The sequence below is a fragment of the Mesoplodon mirus genome (genome assembly GCF_964341445.2).
Source record: "Mesoplodon mirus genome assembly, chromosome: 17".
In the NCBI taxonomy this organism is placed as follows: Eukaryota; Metazoa; Chordata; class Mammalia; order Artiodactyla; family Ziphiidae; genus Mesoplodon; species Mesoplodon mirus.
The window spans coordinates 64,324,744-64,346,034 of NC_138993.1; the positions used below are offsets into that span (position 1 = coordinate 64,324,744).

The 21,291-nt window shown below is 39.3% G+C and overlaps 1 protein-coding gene across 1 annotated transcript in view; it reads left to right on the top strand.

Moving 5' to 3' along the window:
- Positions 1-21,291, top strand: part of LOC309792645 (ATP-binding cassette sub-family C member 4-like) — a gene marked incomplete at both ends in the record, with an annotated part of 120,747 nt that overhangs the window by 65,222 nt on the left and 34,234 nt on the right. Inside the window, 2 exon segments of the mRNA XM_082602364.1 lie at positions 1,221-1,376; positions 16,300-16,389. Of these exon segments, the coding sequence (XP_082458490.1) occupies positions 1,221-1,376; positions 16,300-16,389 (246 nt within the window).

Here is a 21,291-nt window from a genome sequence, read left to right on the forward strand (position 1 = left end):
TCTCTGTAAAATTACCCACATGATTCTCAAGGTCAAAATGCCTAGACAGTAGGAATAAAGCTAATTTAAAAGTGAACTTCTTATGGGCCACTTAGGGTGGGGTCCCCAACCCCCGGGCCGCAGACTGGTACCAGTCGCAGCCTGTCGGGAGCTGGGCCGCACGGCAGGAGGTAAGCAGCGGGCGAGCAAGTGAAGCTTCATCTGCCGCTCCCCATTGCTCGCTCTGGCTACCGCCGGAACCATTCCCCACACCTCCCACCCTGCCTGTCCGTGGAGAAATTGTCTTCCACGAAACCAGTCCCTGGTGCCAAAAAGGGTGTGGACCGCTGACTTAGGAGACTGCTAGCTTTTTTTTTTTTTAGTTATATATATATATATATTTTTTTTAACATCGTTATTAAGAGTATAATTGCTTTACAATGGTGTGTCAGTTTCTGCTTTATAACAAAGTGAATCAGTTATACATATACATATGTCCCCATATCTCTTGTCTTTTGTTTGTTTGTTTGTTTGCAGTACGCAGGCCTCTCACTGTTGTGGCCTCTCCCGTTGCGGAGCACAGGCTCCGGACGCGCAGGCTCAGCGGCCATGGCTCCTGGGCCCAGCCGCTCCGTGGCATGTGGGATCCTCCCAGACCGGGGCACCAACCCGTGTCCCCTGCATCGGCAGGCGGACTCTCAACCACTGCGCCACCAGGGAAGCCCCTGTCCCCATATCTCTTGCATCTCCCTCCCTCCCACCCTCCCCATCCCACCCCTCGAGGTGGTCACAAAGCACCGAGCTGATCTCCCTGTGCTATGCAGCTGCTTCCCGCTACCTATTTTACGTTCGGTAGTGTATATATGTCCATGCCAGAGACTGCTAGCTTTTCACTGCCAGTATATTGATTCTGTTATTTTTAACTCTTTTTGGGACCAGGGGGTCTCAACCAGGGGACATTTGTCAATATCTGATATTTTTGGTTGCCAAAATGTGGGAGGTGCTTCTGGTATCTAGTGGGTAGAGTCCATGGCTACTGCTAAACATCCTACAGTAATACACAGGACAGGCCCCTGACCCCCCAACAGTGAATTATCTAGCCCGTAATGTCAACAGTGCCATGGTTGAGAAACTTATAGACTACTCTATATAGAACGTTAAAAATTCATCTTCAACAGCCAGGGTTTCTCCTAGGTTTGTTGCATATTGTGAATTCTTAATCCCGATGGATCTCTTTACAGGTTGGCATTGTGGGAAGAACAGGAGCTGGAAAAAGTTCCCTCATCGCTGCCCTTTTTAGATTGTCAGAACCTGAAGGTGAAATTTCCATCGACGGGATCTTGACAACCATAATTGGATTTCACCATTTAAGGAAGAAAGTGTCAGGTGTACCTCAGGTATGCACGTCAGAACGTTCTCACATGTTCTTTTTATAAGGCACCTAAGTTTAACTGCTTTTAAGTTAATTAGTTTTTTCAAATTGCATGAAAGTGTTGATCCGTTTTCCCCCAATAGAGCATATTTTTAGCAGCAGGTGTTTTCAGCAGATACTTTCCTCAGATACCAGAGTTTGTTTGTTCTTTCATTTGTTTTGTGTGCATGTGATTTAATAACTGACCCAGACAGATTTCTGGACTCACACTTCCTCAGGTGCCACAGTTTTATCCACTGATAACCACATAATACTGAGAACAAAATGATAAATGATTAGCTTAGCACTGGAGAGTTTCCTGTAGAGAAACACGAATTTTAAGTGTCTTAAAGATGGAATTTTGCTGTAGGAAATAAAGCTACCTTTTCAAAGGTGATTGTCTCCCTGGAAGGCTTTGTGAAACTGTGGAGCTTTGAGGATTACAGGGTGTATTGATGCTCTGGGGAACCTTTTAGAATTCAACCCTTAATAAGTGATTAACCAGGCAGGCAGTACAGAATAAGGAGGAAGAGCACAGGACACGGAGTCCCATCTCTGTGCACCTCAGTCTTCTCCCCCTTACAAGGCAGCTGACAGGACCAACTCATCGAGCTGCTGTGAGGGCTACATAAGTCAGTGCATGTGGAGTGCTTCCCGTAGACCCCATACACAGTTGCTGTGATGGTGGAGCGTTGAACTGACCTTCTCTTCCTGGGCTCTAATTCTGTTCTCTTTTGTTCTGCTTCTTAAAGACGTATGACTTCCAGGTGTTGTTTTAGAGATTGGATTATATGCACAGTAGAAGCTCCTGCCATTCCTTATGGTTCACCCACCCAACATAATTCAGTGAATATTTACTGAGTAATTACTATCCTACAGGTATATACCCAAGGGCAACATAGGGCCTGTGCCTTCATCATCCATCCTGCCCTCTGCTTTGACAGCCTTGCTGAGTTTGTTTTTTAATTTTGAGGGTTTTTTTTTTAATTCTCTACAATTATCTGGCCATCAAAGGAAGCTCAGAAAAACACCCTCTTGAGATGAGAAACACAAAAAGGAGACGACACAAAAAGATCCAGGCACATGTTCATCCTGGAATGTGGGTATAATGAGCTCTGTAATGCCTGTTTATTAGGAAGCATATAGAACATGGCACCCAAAGGAAGGAGAACGTGGATTTGTGTCTTATGACTTGAGTACAGCAGTTGCTACCTAGCCCTGGCCTCTAAAATACCTGGAATTACTGTAAGTAATTTTGAAATCAAGATATTCCTTCCAGACCACAATGAGATGCCACTTCACACCCCCTTAAGATGTCTACTATCAAAAAAAAAAAAAAAAAAGAAAATAACAAGTGTTGACTAGGATGTGGAGAAATTACAATCCTCGTGCATTGCTGGTAGGAATGTAAAATGGTGCAGCCACTGTGGAAACAAGATGGAGTTTCCTCAAAAAAGTTAAAAATCTAATTATTATATGATCCAGTAATTCTGCATAAGGTTATAAACCCAAAAGAATTGAAACAGGGTCTTGAAGAGCTCTCTGTACAAGCATGTTCATAGCAGCATTATTCTCAATTGCAAAAAGGTGGAGGCACCCAAGGGTGCATCAACAGATGAATGGATAAACAAAATGTGGTACGTATATATACAATGCAATATTATTCAGCCTTACAAAAGAAGGAAATTCAGACACATGCTACAGCACAGATGAACCTTGAGAACGTTATGCCAAGTAAAATAAGCCAGTCGCAAAGGACAAATACGGTATGATTCTACTAATATAAGGTACCTAGAATAGTCAATTCATGGAGACAAGAAGTAGAATGGTGGCTGCCAGGATGGAGAAGTGGGGAGTTGTTGTTTAATGGGTACCGAGTTTCACTTTTGCAAGATGAGAGGAGTTCTGTGGCTGGATGGTGGTGATGGCTGTACAATAATGTGAATGTATTTAATACCACTGAACTGTACACTCAAAAATGGTTGAAGTGGTAAATTTTATGTGTATTTTACCACAATTAAAAAGAAATTTTTTAAGAGATCCCTTTCAGGAAAAATGGGAAGAACTTTTCAGTACATATAATCCCTGTATTTAAAGATTCCCTCTGGCTATTAGATTCATGACTTAGTGATTACAGTAGAAAATAAATGAGTTTAGATTCCCAAGTTTTAAGTTTTGATTGTACCCATTTCTGAAATGGCCAAATGAGACTACTTAGCAGAAATAATGGGCATGTCTCTAAAGTCCTTTCATATTCTCGGATGAAAGGAGCTGGAAGCGTGCCCTGCATTATCTTTAATGTTTCTTAATAAGAAAAGGCTGTATGTTTGTGTACGTAAAGAACTCTATAAAAGGTTGGATGATTCCTGGCTCTGCCGAAAATGTTTGGAAGCACATCTGAGCAAAGACTAAATATACCTTGACATCACCAGGTTTTGGTTCTATTCCATCAGTTTCCATCCTACTTTTGAGCATACTCTGTATACACACTCCAGAGAGTGTGTTTATAGAACAGTGCTAAGCTTTGTATCCATGTAGATAATGATCACCAACCACTGTAAACACAGAACCTTTATTTTCCACTTTTTATGTGTTTGTCTCCAGGGCACAGTGTTGGTTGATTAGAGGGAGAGAATCTGTAGATATTGTGCAATGTGTAAAGGTCCCAGGAAATCATTCAGGAGGCAGCCAGGGATAGAATATTTAAGAGCATAGACTGAGTGTTAATATGACCTACATCTTTATTCCTGTTCTGCCTCATACGAGTTTGTAGCCTTGATGAAGTCACTCGGCTTCCAAGCTTCATAGTCCTCCTCATTCTTTTTTTTTTTTTTTTTGCGGTACGCGGGCCTCTCACTGTTGTGGCCTCTCCCGTTGTGGAGCACAGGCTCCAGACACGCAGGCTCAGCGGCCATGGCTCACGGGCCCAGCCGCTCCGCGGCATGTGGGATCTTCCCGGACCGGGACACGAACCCGTGTCCCCAGCATTGGCAGGCGGACTCTCAACCACTGCGCCACCAGGGAAGCCCCCCTCCTCATTCTTAAACCAGGTCTGGGAACTACGGCCACACAGATTGGCTGTGAAGATGTAAGTGGGTGTGAAAACATTTGTGGCCCATGCCTGGTTCTTGGGAACACTCAGTCCATAGGAACTATCATTGTTCTTAAGGATCAGGGCACTAAACTTTTAGGTATTATTTCTACTTATATAAAAAGAGTAACACATTCTGGGCTGACTTTGCTCTTTAATTTCTGTTAATGTGTCCTTGGTGATTTTCTTTATATTTATTGCTTATAATAAAAACCAAATTGTTTCCATCAGGATTGCAGCCTATATGGAAATTCAAATATGGGTAACACTATGAAAAGTTGTATTCTTCCAATAACTCACACATGCTAAAGAGTATAAACATAAACCTATGTTTTTTAATATACAAAATTATAATCTCTAAAAAAACCCAAATTGTTTATATAAATTTAAAGAGTAAAGCAAAAAAAAAACCAAAACACAGTAGGAGTTTTGGGGACACAGAGAAATGTATCTAATATATCTAATATTTTCTACCAAGAACAAGAAGAGAGAATACCACTTTTTTGTAGTCTTGTGATTTCTGGCTCCCCTCCCAGCAGGTTCTTTCCTGACTACCACCCTCCACCCACCTGTACTTTCCAGCTCCCCACCAAGACCTCCGGCATTGTTTTCTCATCCCTCCCCACATTCTCGACTATATTCTTCCTCTCCTTGAAGAGAGGGCTGTCTCTCTCATTCCTGTTGCTCTAGTGCTTGTTGCAGTCCCTGACAAGTTACACAAGTATTAATACTAATTCCTAACAATCACAGAATCCTCAACACGCTTTAGCCTCTTTTCCTAATCCTCACAATTCTCTCATCATCCTTATCTGACAGATTTAAAAACCAAGGCGTTGTGAGCTCATCCCACTTACCAAGTAAGCGGCAGAGCCAGGATTCAAATTGTGTGTGTGTGTGTGTGTGTGTGTTTGGTTTTTTTAAATTGAAGTATAGTTGATTTACAGTGTTTCAGTTGTATAGCAAAGTGATTTTATATTATATATATAAAAGTTATAGATACGTAAAATTTTCAGATTCTTTTTTAATATAGGTTATTGCAAGATATTGAATATAGTTCCATTTGCTACAAAGCAGGACCGTGTTTATCTATTTTATATATAGTAGTGTATATTTGTTAATCCCAAATTCCTACTTTATCCCTCCCCGTCACTTTCCCCTTTGGTAACAATTAGTTTGTTTTCTGTGTCTGTAAGTCTATTTCTGTTTTGTAATTAAGTTTATTTCTGTCATTTTTTTAGATTCCACATATAAGGGATATGTATCTGTCTTTCTCTGTCTGGCTTACTTCACTCAGTATGACAATCTCTAGCTCCATCTGTGTTGCTGCAGATGGCATTATTTCATTCTTTTCTATGGCTGAGTAGTATTCCAGTGTGTGTGTGTGTGTGGTTTCTATGTCTTCGCTATTGTAAGTACTGCTGCTCTGGACATTGGGGTGCATGTATCTTTTTGAATTAGGGTTTTCATCTTTTCCAGATATATCACCAGGAATGGAATTTCTGGATCATATGTTAACTCTTTTTTCGTTTTTTAGGGAACCTCCATACTGTTTTCCATAATAGCTGCACCAATTTACATTCCCACCAATGGTGTAGGAGGGCCCCCTTTTCTCCACACCATCTCCACCATTTATTTTTTGTAGACTTTTTAATGATGAACATTCTGACTGGTGTGAGGTGATACCTCATTGTAATTTTGATTTGCATTTCTCTAATAATTAGTGACATTGAGTATCTTTTCATGTGCCTGTTGGCCATCTGTATGTCTTCTTTGGAGAAATGTCTGTTTAGATCTTATGCCTATTTTTTGATTGGGTTGTTTGGTTTTTTGATATTGAGCTGTATAAGTTGTTGTATATACAGAAATCTGTTGCATTTCTATACACTAACAACAAAATATCAGAAAGAGAAATTACAGAAACAATCCCACTTACCACTGCATCAAAAAAAAAAAAAAAAGAAAACCTAGGAATAAACCTACTTAAGGAGGCAAAAGACCTGTACTCCAAAAACTATTAAGATTCTGATGAAAAAAATGGAAGACAACACAGATGGAAATGTGTACTGTGTTCTTGGATTGGAAGAATCAATATTGTTAAAATGACCATACTACCAGAGCAATCTACAGATTTAATGCAATCCCTATCAAATTACCAATGGCATTTTTCACAGAACTAGAACAAAAATTTTTTAAATTTGTATGGAAACAGAAAAGACCCTGAATAGTAAAAAAAAAAAACAACCTTGAGAAAGAAGTAAGAAGCTGGAGGAATCACACTCCCTGACTTGAGGCTACACTGAAAAGCTACAGTAATGAAAACAGTTTTGTACTGGCACAAAAATCAGACCCATAGATCAATGGAACAGAACAGAAAGCCCAGAAATAAAACCACACACTTATGGTCAGTTAATCTAAGACAAAGGAGGCAAGAATATACAATGGAGAGGCTTCCCTGGTGGCGCAGTGGGTGAGAGTCCGCCTGCCGATGCAGGGGACATGGGTTCGTGCCCTGGTCCGGGAAGATCCCACATGCCGCGGAGCGGCTGGGCCCGTGAGCCATGGCCGCTGAGCCTGCGCGTCCGGAGCCTGTGCTCCACAACGGGAGAGGCCACAACAGTGAGAGGCCTGTGTACAGCAAAAAAAAAAAAAAACAAAACAAAAAAATACAATGGAGAAAAGACAGTCTCTTCAATAAGTGGTGCTGGGAAACCTGGACAGCTACACATAAAAGAATGAAATTAGAACATTCTCTAACACCATATACAAAAATAAACTCAAAATGAATTAAAGGCTATTAAACACCTAGAGGAAAACATAGATAGAACACTCTTTGACATAATTTGCAGCAATATTCTCTTGGATCTCTTAAGAGTAATGGAAACAAGAACAAAGATAAACAAATGGGACCTAACTAAAAGGCTTTTGCACAGCAAGGGAAACCATGAACAAGATGAAAAGACAGCCTACGGAATGGGAAAAAATATTTGCAAATGATGCAACCCACAAGGGATTAATTTCCAAAATATACAAACAGGATTCACATTTAATTTACGGAGATTTCTGACTCCATAACCTGAGAAGCTAACCACTCTGCTAATGACTTCAATGCACTGTTGACTGCTGACACAACAGAACTGCTTCCTATCATGATTTCAAGTGTGTGTGCACATGCGCACAGAGAGGAACAAAAATTTCACAAAACAATATTACTCTTGCTCTGTACTCTGATATTTTCTATTATATCGGTTCTGTTCTAGTTCATATAAAAGACAAAATGATGGTCATGGGGTACAAAATTGACATCATGATCCATTGGATGCACCTTCAGTTTGACAAACACCACCCCTCACTGTCCCCCTGGGCTAGGCTCCTGGTCCATGTTAGCATCACACCAGGAGCTTCACTGTTGCTCCAGATTCTCATAGCAGCCCCACAGGGTTAGCCCTGTTTTCCAGTTAGGGAACTGAGTCTTGAGGAGATTAATAACTTAGCCTGAGTCAAATAGCAGTAGAATCAGAATTTAAAACTGTCTGACTCCAAATTTATTTCTTTTCAATAAATGTTTGTTGAACTTAATGATGTTCTCATCAGATGTTTTCCCCATTTTTCCTACCACTCCATTCAAAATGATTCTCCAAAGCATAACAAAAGTGAGTAAGTATAGAGCAAAGGTGGAAGATACTACTCCTAATGCTGTGTCCCTCATTTGGAGAGTATCAGTTTAGAAATGTGTTATTCACTTATATGTCATGGGCTAATAAGTGTCAGGAGAAGATACTCGAAATCTTACCCTCCAGAGCCAAGAGTGCTTTCTGTTTACAATGTCTAGCTGACTGCGGAGGTGGAGAAAGTCTGGTCGTTTGGTTACTTGAAGTTACTTATCTAAGTGCAGAAAGCTTACATCCCTCTTCTCCTAAAATGAGTAGGAAGCAGTGTTGCATGTGTCTCAACACCCTGATTTAGGGAACCTACGAAACTGCGAGCAAGCTGCAGAGGGGAGCCCAGTGCTGTTTCTTTGAGTTGCCCCGCTTAGGTGGGCCAGGCCCCCATCATCTTCCCTGGCTCCCTGTGATCCTGGGAGTAGCAGCGAGCTTCCAGGATGTTCTCTCTCCCAGGCTTATCGCCGTCACTGCTGACCCCACCATGAGCGTGTTGGAATTGGGGAGATGGGATAGCAGCAAAGACCTGCATAGGAACCAGAGGCAGGGGAGTGGTGACAGTCAGTCTTGGAGTCCTGAGGGGAACTTTCAAAGACAAGTACTGTATTTGTAAGAATGAACTCCTCAAACTGTTCAAAATTTCAAGAAGAAGCAAAAAATGGAAGCACTTCCTAGGTAATTTCCTTAAACAAAACAGGTAGATGTAATGTATGCAGCATTTGTGTTCACCATCTGAAGTAATTAAGTATGTTCCCCAGAAAGAACACCAAGGTGAGATTATATTCAGGGAGTAGCTTGCTTATCTGAAAGGATCTGGAAAAATGGATTTCAAAACTTCTTTGGATGATCTCTACACCTAGAGGCCCTTGTCCTCTTGGCACAAAGAAAATGTTTTCAGTTGAAGAGGGCTTCCATGCAAATTCAGTATTTATGACTGCAGCCCAAGGGTTGACACACATCAGCAGCCATCATCTTTATCAGTGATTAAACAGATTGATATTTTGTATTTAATAGGTTTTATTTTAAATCAAAGCAAAAGCTAAGTATTTTTTTAAATAGCCCACTCTGCTCTTTTGGTATTTACATTCCCTGAGTTTTCTTCAGTAGGTTAAAGAAGGTGAACCACAGCTGTCTCTGTAAGACTTCTCCCTGGTTACCTGGTTTTATTTCCCTTTTTTTCTTGTTGAGAACAAAACTGAAAGAAGAGAAGAGGTGGCTATGCTGTTACTAGTAAAGAAATACAACTGGATTTTAGTCTAATGCAGTCGGCCCTTTGTCTCTGACACTGAAGTCTTCATTAAATCCCTTAGAACTGCTCCCTGGAGCCCCTGAAAGAGAACTTAATGGGACTTAAATTCTTTTCCCTTTGTTGGCAAAGAATCTTCTTTTCTGAGTATGGATGATGATCAGTTCATTCAGAGGCTATACGATTTAAAAAAGGAGAGCAAGAGGGAAACCAAGATTTAAAGTGATTTCAGATGATTCCCTCATTCTTGAACTAGGTACACTAGTTGACCCTTCAATAAGGTCCTCCAATTAGAAATGGGAACATACCCCTTAGGAAACAGCAGCAGTAGCTGCTTTTAATGATAGATTTTAATAGAGGGCAGTTTCCCAGTTTGGCACTGAAACAGGGCAAACTGTTGTGTATTATCTGCTTAATTTGTAACCACTTGTACTGCTTTTGCCTTGATCCCAAGTTGTTTTAAGCTTAGAAGGTGAGTGGGTAGGGTTTCTTTTTAAGATAATGAGGGTCTTGTCTTCCAGCAGAGTATGCAAAAGATCCAGTAAGACTACAGTTTTCAGTCTTGCAGTTGTGTTGAGGGATGATCAATTTACTACATTAAATGCTCTAATTTAGAGTGGCCATTTTTGGGTCACACGTGTAATATGAACTTGTGTTATGTTAGTAACAAAGGAAAAAATTACTACTGAATATGGCACAAAGGATTAGAGAAGTATAAACTTGAAACCATGATGAAAACAGTTTTGAAGCTAGTGCTCCATTTAAAATATTACATTGGGGCCTCCCTGGTGGCGCAGTGGTTGAGAGTCCGCCTGCCGATGCAGGGGATACGGGTTCGTGCCCCGGTCTGGGAGGATCCCATATGCCGCGGAGCGGCTGGGCCCGTGAGCCATGGCCGCTGGGCCTGCGCATCCGGAGCCTGTGCTCCGCAACGGGAGAGGCCACAACAGTGAGAGGCCCGCATACCGCAAAAAAAAAAAAAAAAAAAAAAAAGAAAAAAGAAAATATTACATTGAATAAGAGTATTTGTTTTCCTGACTTTGTTGTGCCAGCTAACTCTTATTAAATGAGGTTTAATTGTGTACCTTCAGAAAAAAATATACATGGGCCAGTAAATTTAGTGTATATTTACATGAAGTTTGTGTGTCCTACCATAAATCACTACACTGAAGTGTTCTGCCTGCACTTATTTATAAGATTAATTTATTAACTTCACTGCTTAGAGGTGGGTAATTTAAATAATCATATCTATCAGAAATGATTATTAATTTGCCCTTATCTGCTCTTGCAGTATGTGTCTACTGTGAGCACTTTTATTACCTTTTGAAGATAATATAATGGTCTCTTATTTGGCAAGTGATGAAGGTAGAATGAGCAGAAACCAAAATGAACACCATGCATAAAATACATTGACATATTTAAACGGACATTTTTCAAAAATTGCCTGCTGGCTTTAAAGAAAAGTATAGCTTCAATCAGTTGATGTTATAATAAATCATTCTTTTTTTTTAATTGAAGTATAGTTGATTTACAAAATTGTGTTAATTTCTGCTGTACAGCAAAGTGATTCAGTCACACACACACACACACACACACATTCTTTTTTATATTCTTTTCCATTATGGTTTATCACAGGATATTGAATATAGTTCCCTGTGCTATACAGTAGCACCTTGTTGTTTATCCGTTCTATATATAATAGTTTGCATCTGCTAACCCCAAGCTCCCAATCCATCTATCCCGCATCCCACCTCCCCCTTGGCAACTGCAAGTCTGTTCTCTATATCTCTGAGTCTGTTTCTGTTTAAGTTCATTTGTGTCATATTTTAGATTCCACATATAAGTGATATCATGTGGTATTTGTCTTTCTCTTTCTGACTTACTTCACTTAGTATGATAATCTCTAGGTCCATCCATGTTGCTGCAAATGGCATTATTTCATTCATTTTTATGACTGAGTAGTATTCCATTGTATATATGTACCACATCTTTTTTTTTTCAGAAATTTATTTATTTGTAACATCTTTATTGGAGTATAATTGCTTTACAATGTTGTGTTAGTTTCTGCTGTATAACAGTGAATCAGCTTTACCTATACATATATCCCCATATCTCCTCCCTCTTGAGTCTCCCTCCCACCCTCCCTATCCCACCCCCTAGGTGGTCACAAAGCACCGAGCTGATCTCTGTGCTATGCAGCTGCTTCCCACTAGCTATCTGTTTTACATTTTATGTACCACATCTTTATCCATTCATCTGTCAATGGACATTTAGGTTGTTTGCATGTCTTGGCTATTGTGAATAGTGCTTCCATGAACATAGGGGGTGCATGTATCTTTTTCAATAATAGTTTTGTCTGGATATATGCCCATAAGTGGAATTGGAACCTCCATACTGTTTTCCACAGTGGCTGCACCAATTTACATTCCCACCAACAGTGTAGGAGGGTTCCCTTTTCTCCACACCCTCTTCAGCATTTGTTATTTGTAGGCTTTTCAATGATGTCCATTCTGACTGGTATGGGGTGGTACCTCTTTGTAGTTTTGCTTTGCATTTCTGTAATAATTAGCAATGTTGAGCATCTTTTCATGTGCCTGCTGGTCATCTATATGTCCTCTTTGGAAAAATGTCTATTTAGGTCTTCTGCCCAGTTTACAATTGGGTTGCTTGGTTTTTTGTTGTTGAGTAGTATAAGCTGTTCGTATATTTTGAAAATTAAGCCCTTGTCTGTCTCATCATTTGCAAATATTTTCTCCCAGTACATAGGTTGCTTTTTTGTTTTATGGTTTTCTTTGGTGTACAAAAGCTTGTAACTTTGATTAGTCCTATTTGTTTATTTTTGCTTTTATTTCTATTGCCTTGGGAGACTAACCTAAAAAAACATTGGTACAATTTGTGTCAGAGAATGTTTTGCCTGTCTTCTCTTCTAGGAGCTTTATGGTGTCATGTCTTATGATTAAGTCTTTAAGCCATTTTGAGTTTACTTTTGTGTATGGTGCAAGGGTGTGTTCTAACTTCACTGATTTACATGCACTGTCCAACTTTCTAAACACCACTTGCTAAAGAGACTGTCTTTTCTCCATTGTATAGTTTTGCCTCCTTCATCAAAGATCAGTTGACTGTAGGTGTGTGGGTTTATTTCTGGGCTCTCTATTCTGTTCCGTTTATCCATAGTCTGTTTTTATGCCAATACCATGCCATTTTGATTACTGTAGCTTTGTAGTATTATCTGAAGTCTGGGAGGGTTATGCCTCCTGCTTTGTTCTTTTTCCTCAGGATTGCTTTGGCAATTCTGGGTCTTCTATGGTTCCATATAAATTTTAGGAGTATTGGTTCTAGTTCTGTGAAAAATGTCACGGGTAATTTGATAACAATTGCCTTAAATCTGTGGATTGCTTTGGGTAGTATAGTCATGTTAACAATATTAATTCTTCCAAGAGCTTGGGATAGCTTTCCATTTCCTTGAATCATCTTCAGTTTCCTTTATTAATGTTTTCTAGTTGTCAGCATAAGTCTTTCACCTCCTTCATCAGGTTTATTCCTAAGTATTTTAATTTTTTTATATGATTTTTGTTTTTGTTTTTGTTTTTGTGGTACACGGGCCTCTCACTGTTGTGGCCTCTCCCATTGCAGAGCACAGGCTCCGGACGTGCAGGCTCAGCAGCCATGGCTCATGGGCCCAGCTGCTCCGCGGCATGTGGGATCTTCCCAGACCGGGGCATGAACCCGAGTCCCCTGCATTGGCAGGTGGACTCTCAACCACTGCGCCACCAGGGAAGCCCTTCTTACATGATTTTAAAAGCGATTGTTTTTTTACATTCCCTTTCTAGTATTTCACGGTTAGTGTAAAGAAATGCAACCAATTTCTGTATGTTAATCTTGTGTCCTGCTACCTTGCTGGATTCATTTATCAGTTCTAGTAGTTTTTGTGTGGAGTCTTTAGGGTTTTCTATATACAGTATCACGTCTTCTATATATAATGACAGCTTTACCACTTCTCTTCCAATTCAGGTACCTTTAATTTCCTTTTCCTGTCTGATTCCTATCTAAAAAATCATTATTTTCATGCAACTTTTTATTGCAATTTTACTGATTTTGAAATACATATTTGGCATATCATAACAAAGAGGAATATTCTTATTTACTAAACTGTGTTCTTCCATCAAATACTGCTAAATAAACATGTGAAATTGCCCAATATGTCCTTTTAGACTGCCAGTATAGACTTAAGTGGGGACCCTTATTGCAGTGGGAAATCCTTAAACTTATTTTTTTTTCTTTTTATGACAATCAGAAGTGGTTTGATGATAATTAGCAGAACCTCCTTAAGGCCTAAAGAGTGTCTGAGGGCTCTGATTAAAGCTCAGAATGAAGCAGCTGCAGTCATTGGTCAGGGGCTCAGAAATGAGGGATTCCTCTTTCTGCAAAGAATGCCACTTTCGTCCCCCAGTTGTTGGGGAGCTTCATCCCCTTTGAGGAGTTTCCTAAAGAGAAGGTGAGGGAGGTGACAATAGAGAGAGGCTTTGATTATGAAATAGGTGATTGAACTTTAAGTGGGTATCCCTGTTCTCTTGAGCGACAAAAACCACCGTTCCCAAACGTGCTGATACTGTGAGCCCATTCATTGCTCAAGAAGGTCTATCTTTTAAAAACAAAGAGGTTTTTTTTGTGGATTAACTCAGGTAATGCCTCTATAGAGTGTACATTGAAAACCAGGTGGAAACTTCAAACCTTAGACCTCTTACAGGATGTAAATTTGCTCTATGAGTGGGGCCTGAAGGAAAAAATGTGATGGGCAGAGAAATGTTCTTGTCATTATTATAAGCAAAGAGACCCTGTCTCACTTCTCCCAGTTGGGCTCAAAGCTGGTTCATTAACCTGGCCTCTTTCAGGCCCTTTTATCTCCTCAAACACCAGTCCTTGAAGAGGCCCTCATTTGGGCCCCAGAGTAGAATCATGCCCATGGTTTAGAGCACTGGGGAGAAGGTGGAGGAGAGTCAGAGAGGGAGGAATATTGGGGACCAGCCTCCCCTTGACTGGCCATGTCATTTGTGTAAACCTCATGGAAACAGCTAAAGGAAGAGAAGTTGCCTGCATGTTAGAATCCTAGAGGTAATAATAATTACAAGGAGTAAAAAATTTTTATAAAAGTCTAAGTAAAATGATGGTTATTCCCCTGACAAGGAATTCTTACCTTTGCTTACATGGTTGCTTAATCTTTGATCCTAAATTTGAGAGTTTTAAGGGAGACCTTAAATTTGGCTCCAGGGATTTTTCAGTTCAATTCAGTAATCATTTTGAAATGTTATACGACCAGTGATTTTCAGTGCTTTGGAGGCATACTGTCCACTTAATCAACTTTGTGCCAATAAAGCTCCCTTTATAATGTCTTTTTAATTTTGGATTTTGCTTAGTGATACATCTTTTTTGGTGGCACACCATGTGTCTTCTGCATCCATTCTCTCACCAGACTTAAAACTAAGAAAATAGGGAAAGAAGGTACAGGAGGCTCTCTGAGTGTCACTCTTCACGGGCAGAGAAAAGAAGTGTCTGCCTTCTTCATCTTTCTTCTCAGGCTTTTGTGAAGTGAGAAGGAATAGTCCAGCCCCAAGACCAGGCAGGATTTGAGGCTGGTGATTCCGAGCAGTTCCCGGGCACTTGTGGAAGACTCAGATCTCCTCTTGTTCCCACATGTGTGCATCATATTGTTCTATCCCCTTCACTGAAAGGAGCCAATTGGGCTCTTCTCTGCTGCCCGTATTCTTGTGCCCTGGCTTACTAGAGCCTTCCAGAAGAAAACGTAAATGACCTGCATAAGCTTATGTACAAGATTCTCTCTTGAAACCCAGAAAGGCATATATTTCCAGAGTAATTTCCTTGTGGTTCCTCTCAAAGCAGATGAATAGGAAAAGCTTTTTAAATTAAAATAATTTTATTATGGCTCATGTCACAGTGGGTTTCAGGTTATCCTGCCCTTGCAGTTAGTAATGATGTTCTGTGAAGCTTGTAATCTTGATGCACAGGTGAGATAACGTGGGGATCAGCTGATGCAGAATCAGAAGCAGTCTCTTCATGAACAGAGATGCCACGGGCTCCTGTAGTTGACATTCTCTTTGAACATATGGAGATGTTCCTTTCACACATATGGAGAGATTCCCCATCCCAGAAGGCTGTTGTACCAATGGAGAAAATATCCTAGTTCATTCTTCAGTGCCAATGTGGAAAAATTTAACAATTTTGCTTTGAGGCACAAACCTCAACTAATCATGCTGTTGGTATTTCCCAGTATCACACCAAGACTGACAATCAATTTATCTAACTCTCTTGATGTAAAGTTACTCAAATTAGTAAATCCTCATTTTTTTTCTGAGCAGATATTACCAGGAAGGTATTTTTAAAAAATCAAATCTTCCTTTCTCTGCTTCAAGTTTTTTTTTTGTTTTGTTTTTTTTTTTTTTTTTTTTTTTTGCAGTATGTGGGCCTCTCACTGTTGTGGCCTCTCCTGTTGCGGAGCACAGGCTCCAGACGCGCAGGCTCAGTGGCCATGGCTCACGGGCCTAGCCGCTCCGCGGCATGTGGGATCTTCCCGGACTGGGGCACGAACCCGTGTCCCCTGCATCGGCAGGCGGACTCTCAACCACTGAGCCACCAGGGAAGCCCCAACTTCTTCTTAAGATGACACATTTCCATACATTCTTATTAGTGTTCAATCATCCAAATGATATTTTGGAGCATACTTTGTACAGTGGAAAATTAATTGGGAGATACTATTTTGTAAAAAAGCATTTGCAACCTTATTAATGATTATAGGGAATTTTGGTGGTTTGTTTTGTATTTTAATTATGTTCTGTAAGCATTCAAACATGATGAAAAGAGTTTAAGGTAATAACATTCACTATTTGGGGGTATTTAGGAACCGGTTTTATTCACTGGAACAATGAGGAAAAATCTGGATCCCTTTAATGAGCATACGGATGAGGAACTGTGGAATGCCTTAGAAGAGGTAATTTATTGAATGTAATTAACTTGTTAGTATCAGTATGTGTGTGTGTACATTTATAGCAGCACAGGTAATTAAGGGGAGCTTATTGGTTTAACTGACTTTAGCTCCAAGGAGAACACTGATGACATGGGTACATGTGTAAATTAAAACATGTATATTAATGGTGATGAAAACCAACAAGATAATGCCTTATGCTTTCATTTTAGCTTTTCCCTAGAACCCAAAGAAACTAGGTACTTTATCTTGTCCTTAGTAGAACACTAAACTAGAAGTTATAATTATGAGTTCAAATTCTACTAAGTGACCTAGTGAATTAGTTACCTTAATTACCTTGCAATGTTCATTTTATTCCTCTGGTCTTAGGGAATATCAACTAAGTGGAGACAATAGTAGTTTTTCATTATTAACTGAAAGATAAATGAGATCATACCAACAAAATGCCATGAAGTTTCATAAGAAAGTGTCTATAAAGGTAAATTATATAATTGGAATGTGATGATAGTTATTTATTGGCGCTCATGTCCTTTAAATGCCGCAGCATGAATGCAGGTAAGAGAACCCTGGAGCTTTTGCTCAGTTTTTATATGGATCAGTTCATTTCTAGAGGATTTTCTGTTATTTGTGTCATGTTTCCCTTTGGCCCACTTCTTTGAATTTCCTCACCCTTGCGTGAAAAGGATTTTGACTTGTTAAAGTTGCTGTTGGTTTGTATATTTTGATACAAATTATTTTGTGTATTGGTCCTAGTTTTGCAAATTGATTCTACTAATGGCAGAAACTGTATCTAGACTTCTAAACCATAAACAGACTTCTAATTTCTCATAGGACCTAGCTCAGTCTTATTCTTTTTAAAAAGTAAGCACTTAATAAATAGGTACTAAATGTTTGATTGATCTCATTTCAGACAAGTGTGGCTTATTTCTTTAAAAAAAAATTTTTTTACACATATCCAAATGACTGATTGTTCACACTGTTGTTTTGACTTGGTGTGTTTGTCATTTAGTGTCATCCTTCCAGGGAAGCTCTGAAATCTGTAACATATAGATGAGCTTTGACTGTGAGCAAGCAGATTTGGAGGCCTGACAATTTCCTGCGGGGAATTCTGGTTTCTGAAGGCATGTCAGCACTGAGTCTTTACAAACTACCCCTCTTTCCAGCAACTGGGGGGATTTTATTTTCCTAAATCAGGCTGATTGCTTCGCCTTCTCCTACTTGAGAAGCAGTGGACCTCTGATTTCATTTAAGCTTGTGAGTCTTTCTACAGTGAAATTCTAGAGGTGGAGAGAGCAGTTAACCATTAAATATAAGGAAAGAAGGATGATCCACTGCTCTTGAACTCACAGAACAGATTTAATGGTGAAATTGTGACATCTTAAAAAAAAAAAAAACTGCAAGTACTGGTAAATTATTTTCCTATTTGTTTCCAAGCTCGAGATCTCTCTTAACAGAGTCTCAGGTAGTAAAATTACTCTAGAATTTTGGACAGAGAGGAAATATTAATTGGGAGACAAATCCTGTAAAAAACTATCTTAGAACTTGACCCTAACTTATACTTAATTCATCTGTAGGAGCCAAAATTTAGTAGCCTCTCAATTCTAAAAATGATGAGGTGGCGGAAGTGGTAGACAACACTGAGATCTACCTTTATTTAAACTACATTTGGAACTTACTGTAAAAAGAAATAAATGAGTTTATTTCACAAAGTGAAGTGTGTGGTTTCCATGTATTGCTTCTGGAATTGATCCTATTACTTTACTGATATGTCTTAGAGTGAGAAATCATCCCATCATTTTGTTTGCTAGAAATTGTTTCTTTATGACTTTTTAAAATAAAACCTACCACATCTTTTATTGAAAAACATACAAATACATCATAAAGAAATAATTACCAGAGAAACAGAATGATGGGATGATTTCTCACTCTAAGACGTAGCACTAAAGCAATGAGGTCAATTTTTTTTTAACGAGGTCAGTTTTTAAGTGAACTAAAAACTCCAGTCATTGTTTAATAAATGATGCCAAACTGGACATGTGAACCCAAACGCATAGAGTTGGCCTGCAAGTGAGTGAGAGGGCACCACTATGTTTTCCTCTTTAAGAACTTCAATTAAAAGAAAAAGATGCTTTAAAAAAATTTTTTTAGGTCCCCTTAGTTCTGTCTCCTCCTTCTCCCTTGGTGGAGATGGACATTCAGAAGGGAGACAGTCCTAGTAATGGTACCCATCTCATCTTGGTTACTTTTCAAAATATGCTGAAATATGTTTTTCTTATACTGAAGAATAGTCAGCTGACTGTAAACTGAAGAAAGTTCATCAGAAATTGGTGCCAATTAGGCACCTAAAAAGCAAGGGCAGCTCTACAAATATAGCATAAGTAGTGACTGAAGAAGGTGAAGCACTTTATCACTCAAAGGTTAAAAGAGCACAGTAGATAAAACTCTGGAAATGAATCACTGATGTGTTGCTTCTGTTAAAAAATAAAAACAAAACAGCTTAGATACTGGGATTTACAATTGAGAGTGCTATGTCATGTCAAAACTGTGAAGAAATCACCCAGTTATGTTATGTTCTACGTTGATACGTTGATCCTCTGTTAGGACACAAGTATGTCTCATCATACTGAAAACCAGGATACAGAAATCTGGGTATCAGCGGCCTGTGCATCGGGAACCACGTGATTCAGTCCTGGCTTTGGCGACAGGTCACATGTCCATTTCTCTGGGCCTTGTATTTAGGTGAGCAGGCTCTCCTTTTACTTCATTTACTGCTGGCTCTGCTCTACTAAAAGCTCTTCCCCATCTGTTGATTGCATTTCACTCTCTCTTTCCAGCCCACACCAGCCTTTCTTTTTGAAAAGAAGGTTCCATAAAATGTGGAAACCATCTGACATCTGTGTTAACTTCCTATGAGGGGCGTTGGCACCTGGTTGGTAGATACAGTACACGCAGTAGGTTACTTTGAAAATGTTTATGATGATAGAAATAAGGTGCCTTATTAGTTCAGTTTATTTATATATTTATTTATTTTTAAAATTTTATTTATTTTTGGCTGCATTGCGTCTTCGTTGCTGTGCCCGGGCTTTCTCTAGTTGCGGTGAGCAGGGGCCACTCTTCATTGCGGTGCGTGGGTTTCTCATTGCGGTGGCTTCTCTTGTTGCGGAGCATGGGCTCTGGGCGCATGGGCTTCAGTAGTTGTGGCACGTGGGCTCAGTAGTTGTGGCTCGCGGGTTCTAGGGCACAGGCTCAGTAGTTGTGGCGCACGGGCTTAGCTGTTCCACGGCATGTGGGATCTTCCCGGACCAGGGCTTGAACCCGTGTCCCCTGCATTGGCAGGTGGATTCTTAACCACTGCACCACAAGGGAAGCCCCCATAAGTTCAGTTTGTTACATTTTAGTTTTGCTATAGTTTATTATTTTCCGAAGCTCAAAAAAGATCTGAAGTAGTCTATACTGAGATGTATAGTTTTTAATAGTATTATATGCTCCATTTTCCTTAAATTATAACTTTTTAAAGTTCCTTCCACAGTTTAAAGTATGATGTTATGATATCTTGGAGCCAGTTAATTGTTTAATAATATATTCCTTTTACACTTATATTTAATAAGAAAATAGTGTTATATATAAATTATCTATTTATATGGATTTATTTTCTAATTTATAGGAACAGACATGTCACAAGAAGAGATGAACTTGTGGCTTCATTCATACAGCCAACAAATATCTACTGAGAGCTTTCTAGACAGCCACTGTTTCAGATTCTGGGGTTATCACAGTCATTAAAAGAGACAAAGTCTCTACCCTTTTGGAACTTAAATTCTCCTGGAGAAGATGGAAAACAAGCCAATGCATATGTAACAAAGTCTCAGTGCTGATACTTGCAAAGGAGAAAAAGCAGAATACGAAGAGGGGCTAGCTGACAGCATTATTAATAATGGGCAATATCTGTTGATTTCTTTGTATCAATCACTGTTGTAAATTCTACACATAATGACTCATTTTATACTCTGACAGTGTTAGGAGGTAAACACCTTTATTATTACTATAGTCTTATTTAGAGTTTAGGAAGCTAAGATAAACTTCAGGAAGTTGCCCAGTTGGCAGAGCCAGGCAGGACTTATGCCCAGGCTGTCTGGCTTCAAGGCTCCAAGTTTTTTGTTTTAAAATTTTCAGATCACAAGAACATGGAAGGAGTAGTATGATGAACACATAGGCACCTTCACCTTGATTCACCAGCTGTTAATATTTTTCCACATTTGCTTCCTCTCTTCCATATATTTTGCTGAACTGCTTGTAAGTTGTAGAAATGTTTATTAAAAGTTGCAATTCACCTTTAAATACATAAATATACACCTTGTAAGAACAAGGACATTCTCTCACATAACACAGTGTTCTAAATCAAGAAATTTAATAGTAATATCACACTATTATCTGTTTTCAGATTCTCCAGTTGTAACTCCTAGTTATTACTGTCTACTGCCTCTATTGTGTTTTTTTCCATTCTAATACTAAATTATACTGGGTTGGCGAAAAAGTTCGTTCAGTTTTAAGTATAAAAATAAAAGACACTTTTCATGTTCACCAAGACCTTTATTGAACAATGTATTCGCTAACCGAATGAACTTTTTGGCCAACCCAATAACTTGAATATATGATTATAGAAAGCCTTCATATTCGTATTATTCTCATAACCACCCCTGATTCATAAATGAAGACAGAATCTCAGAAAACAGTATTTTCTGAAAAACACTGCTTCTCACAACCCTTATTCCTCATGAGGCAAATATGGACAACTGGAAGGAAAGTAAAAAACCAGATTAGTGATGAGATGCCATCCCAGTAACGGGCAAGTGTAAAATTATTTCTTCAAAGTCAGGATGTCAGTCTTAAGAAACACCAACCCACTTG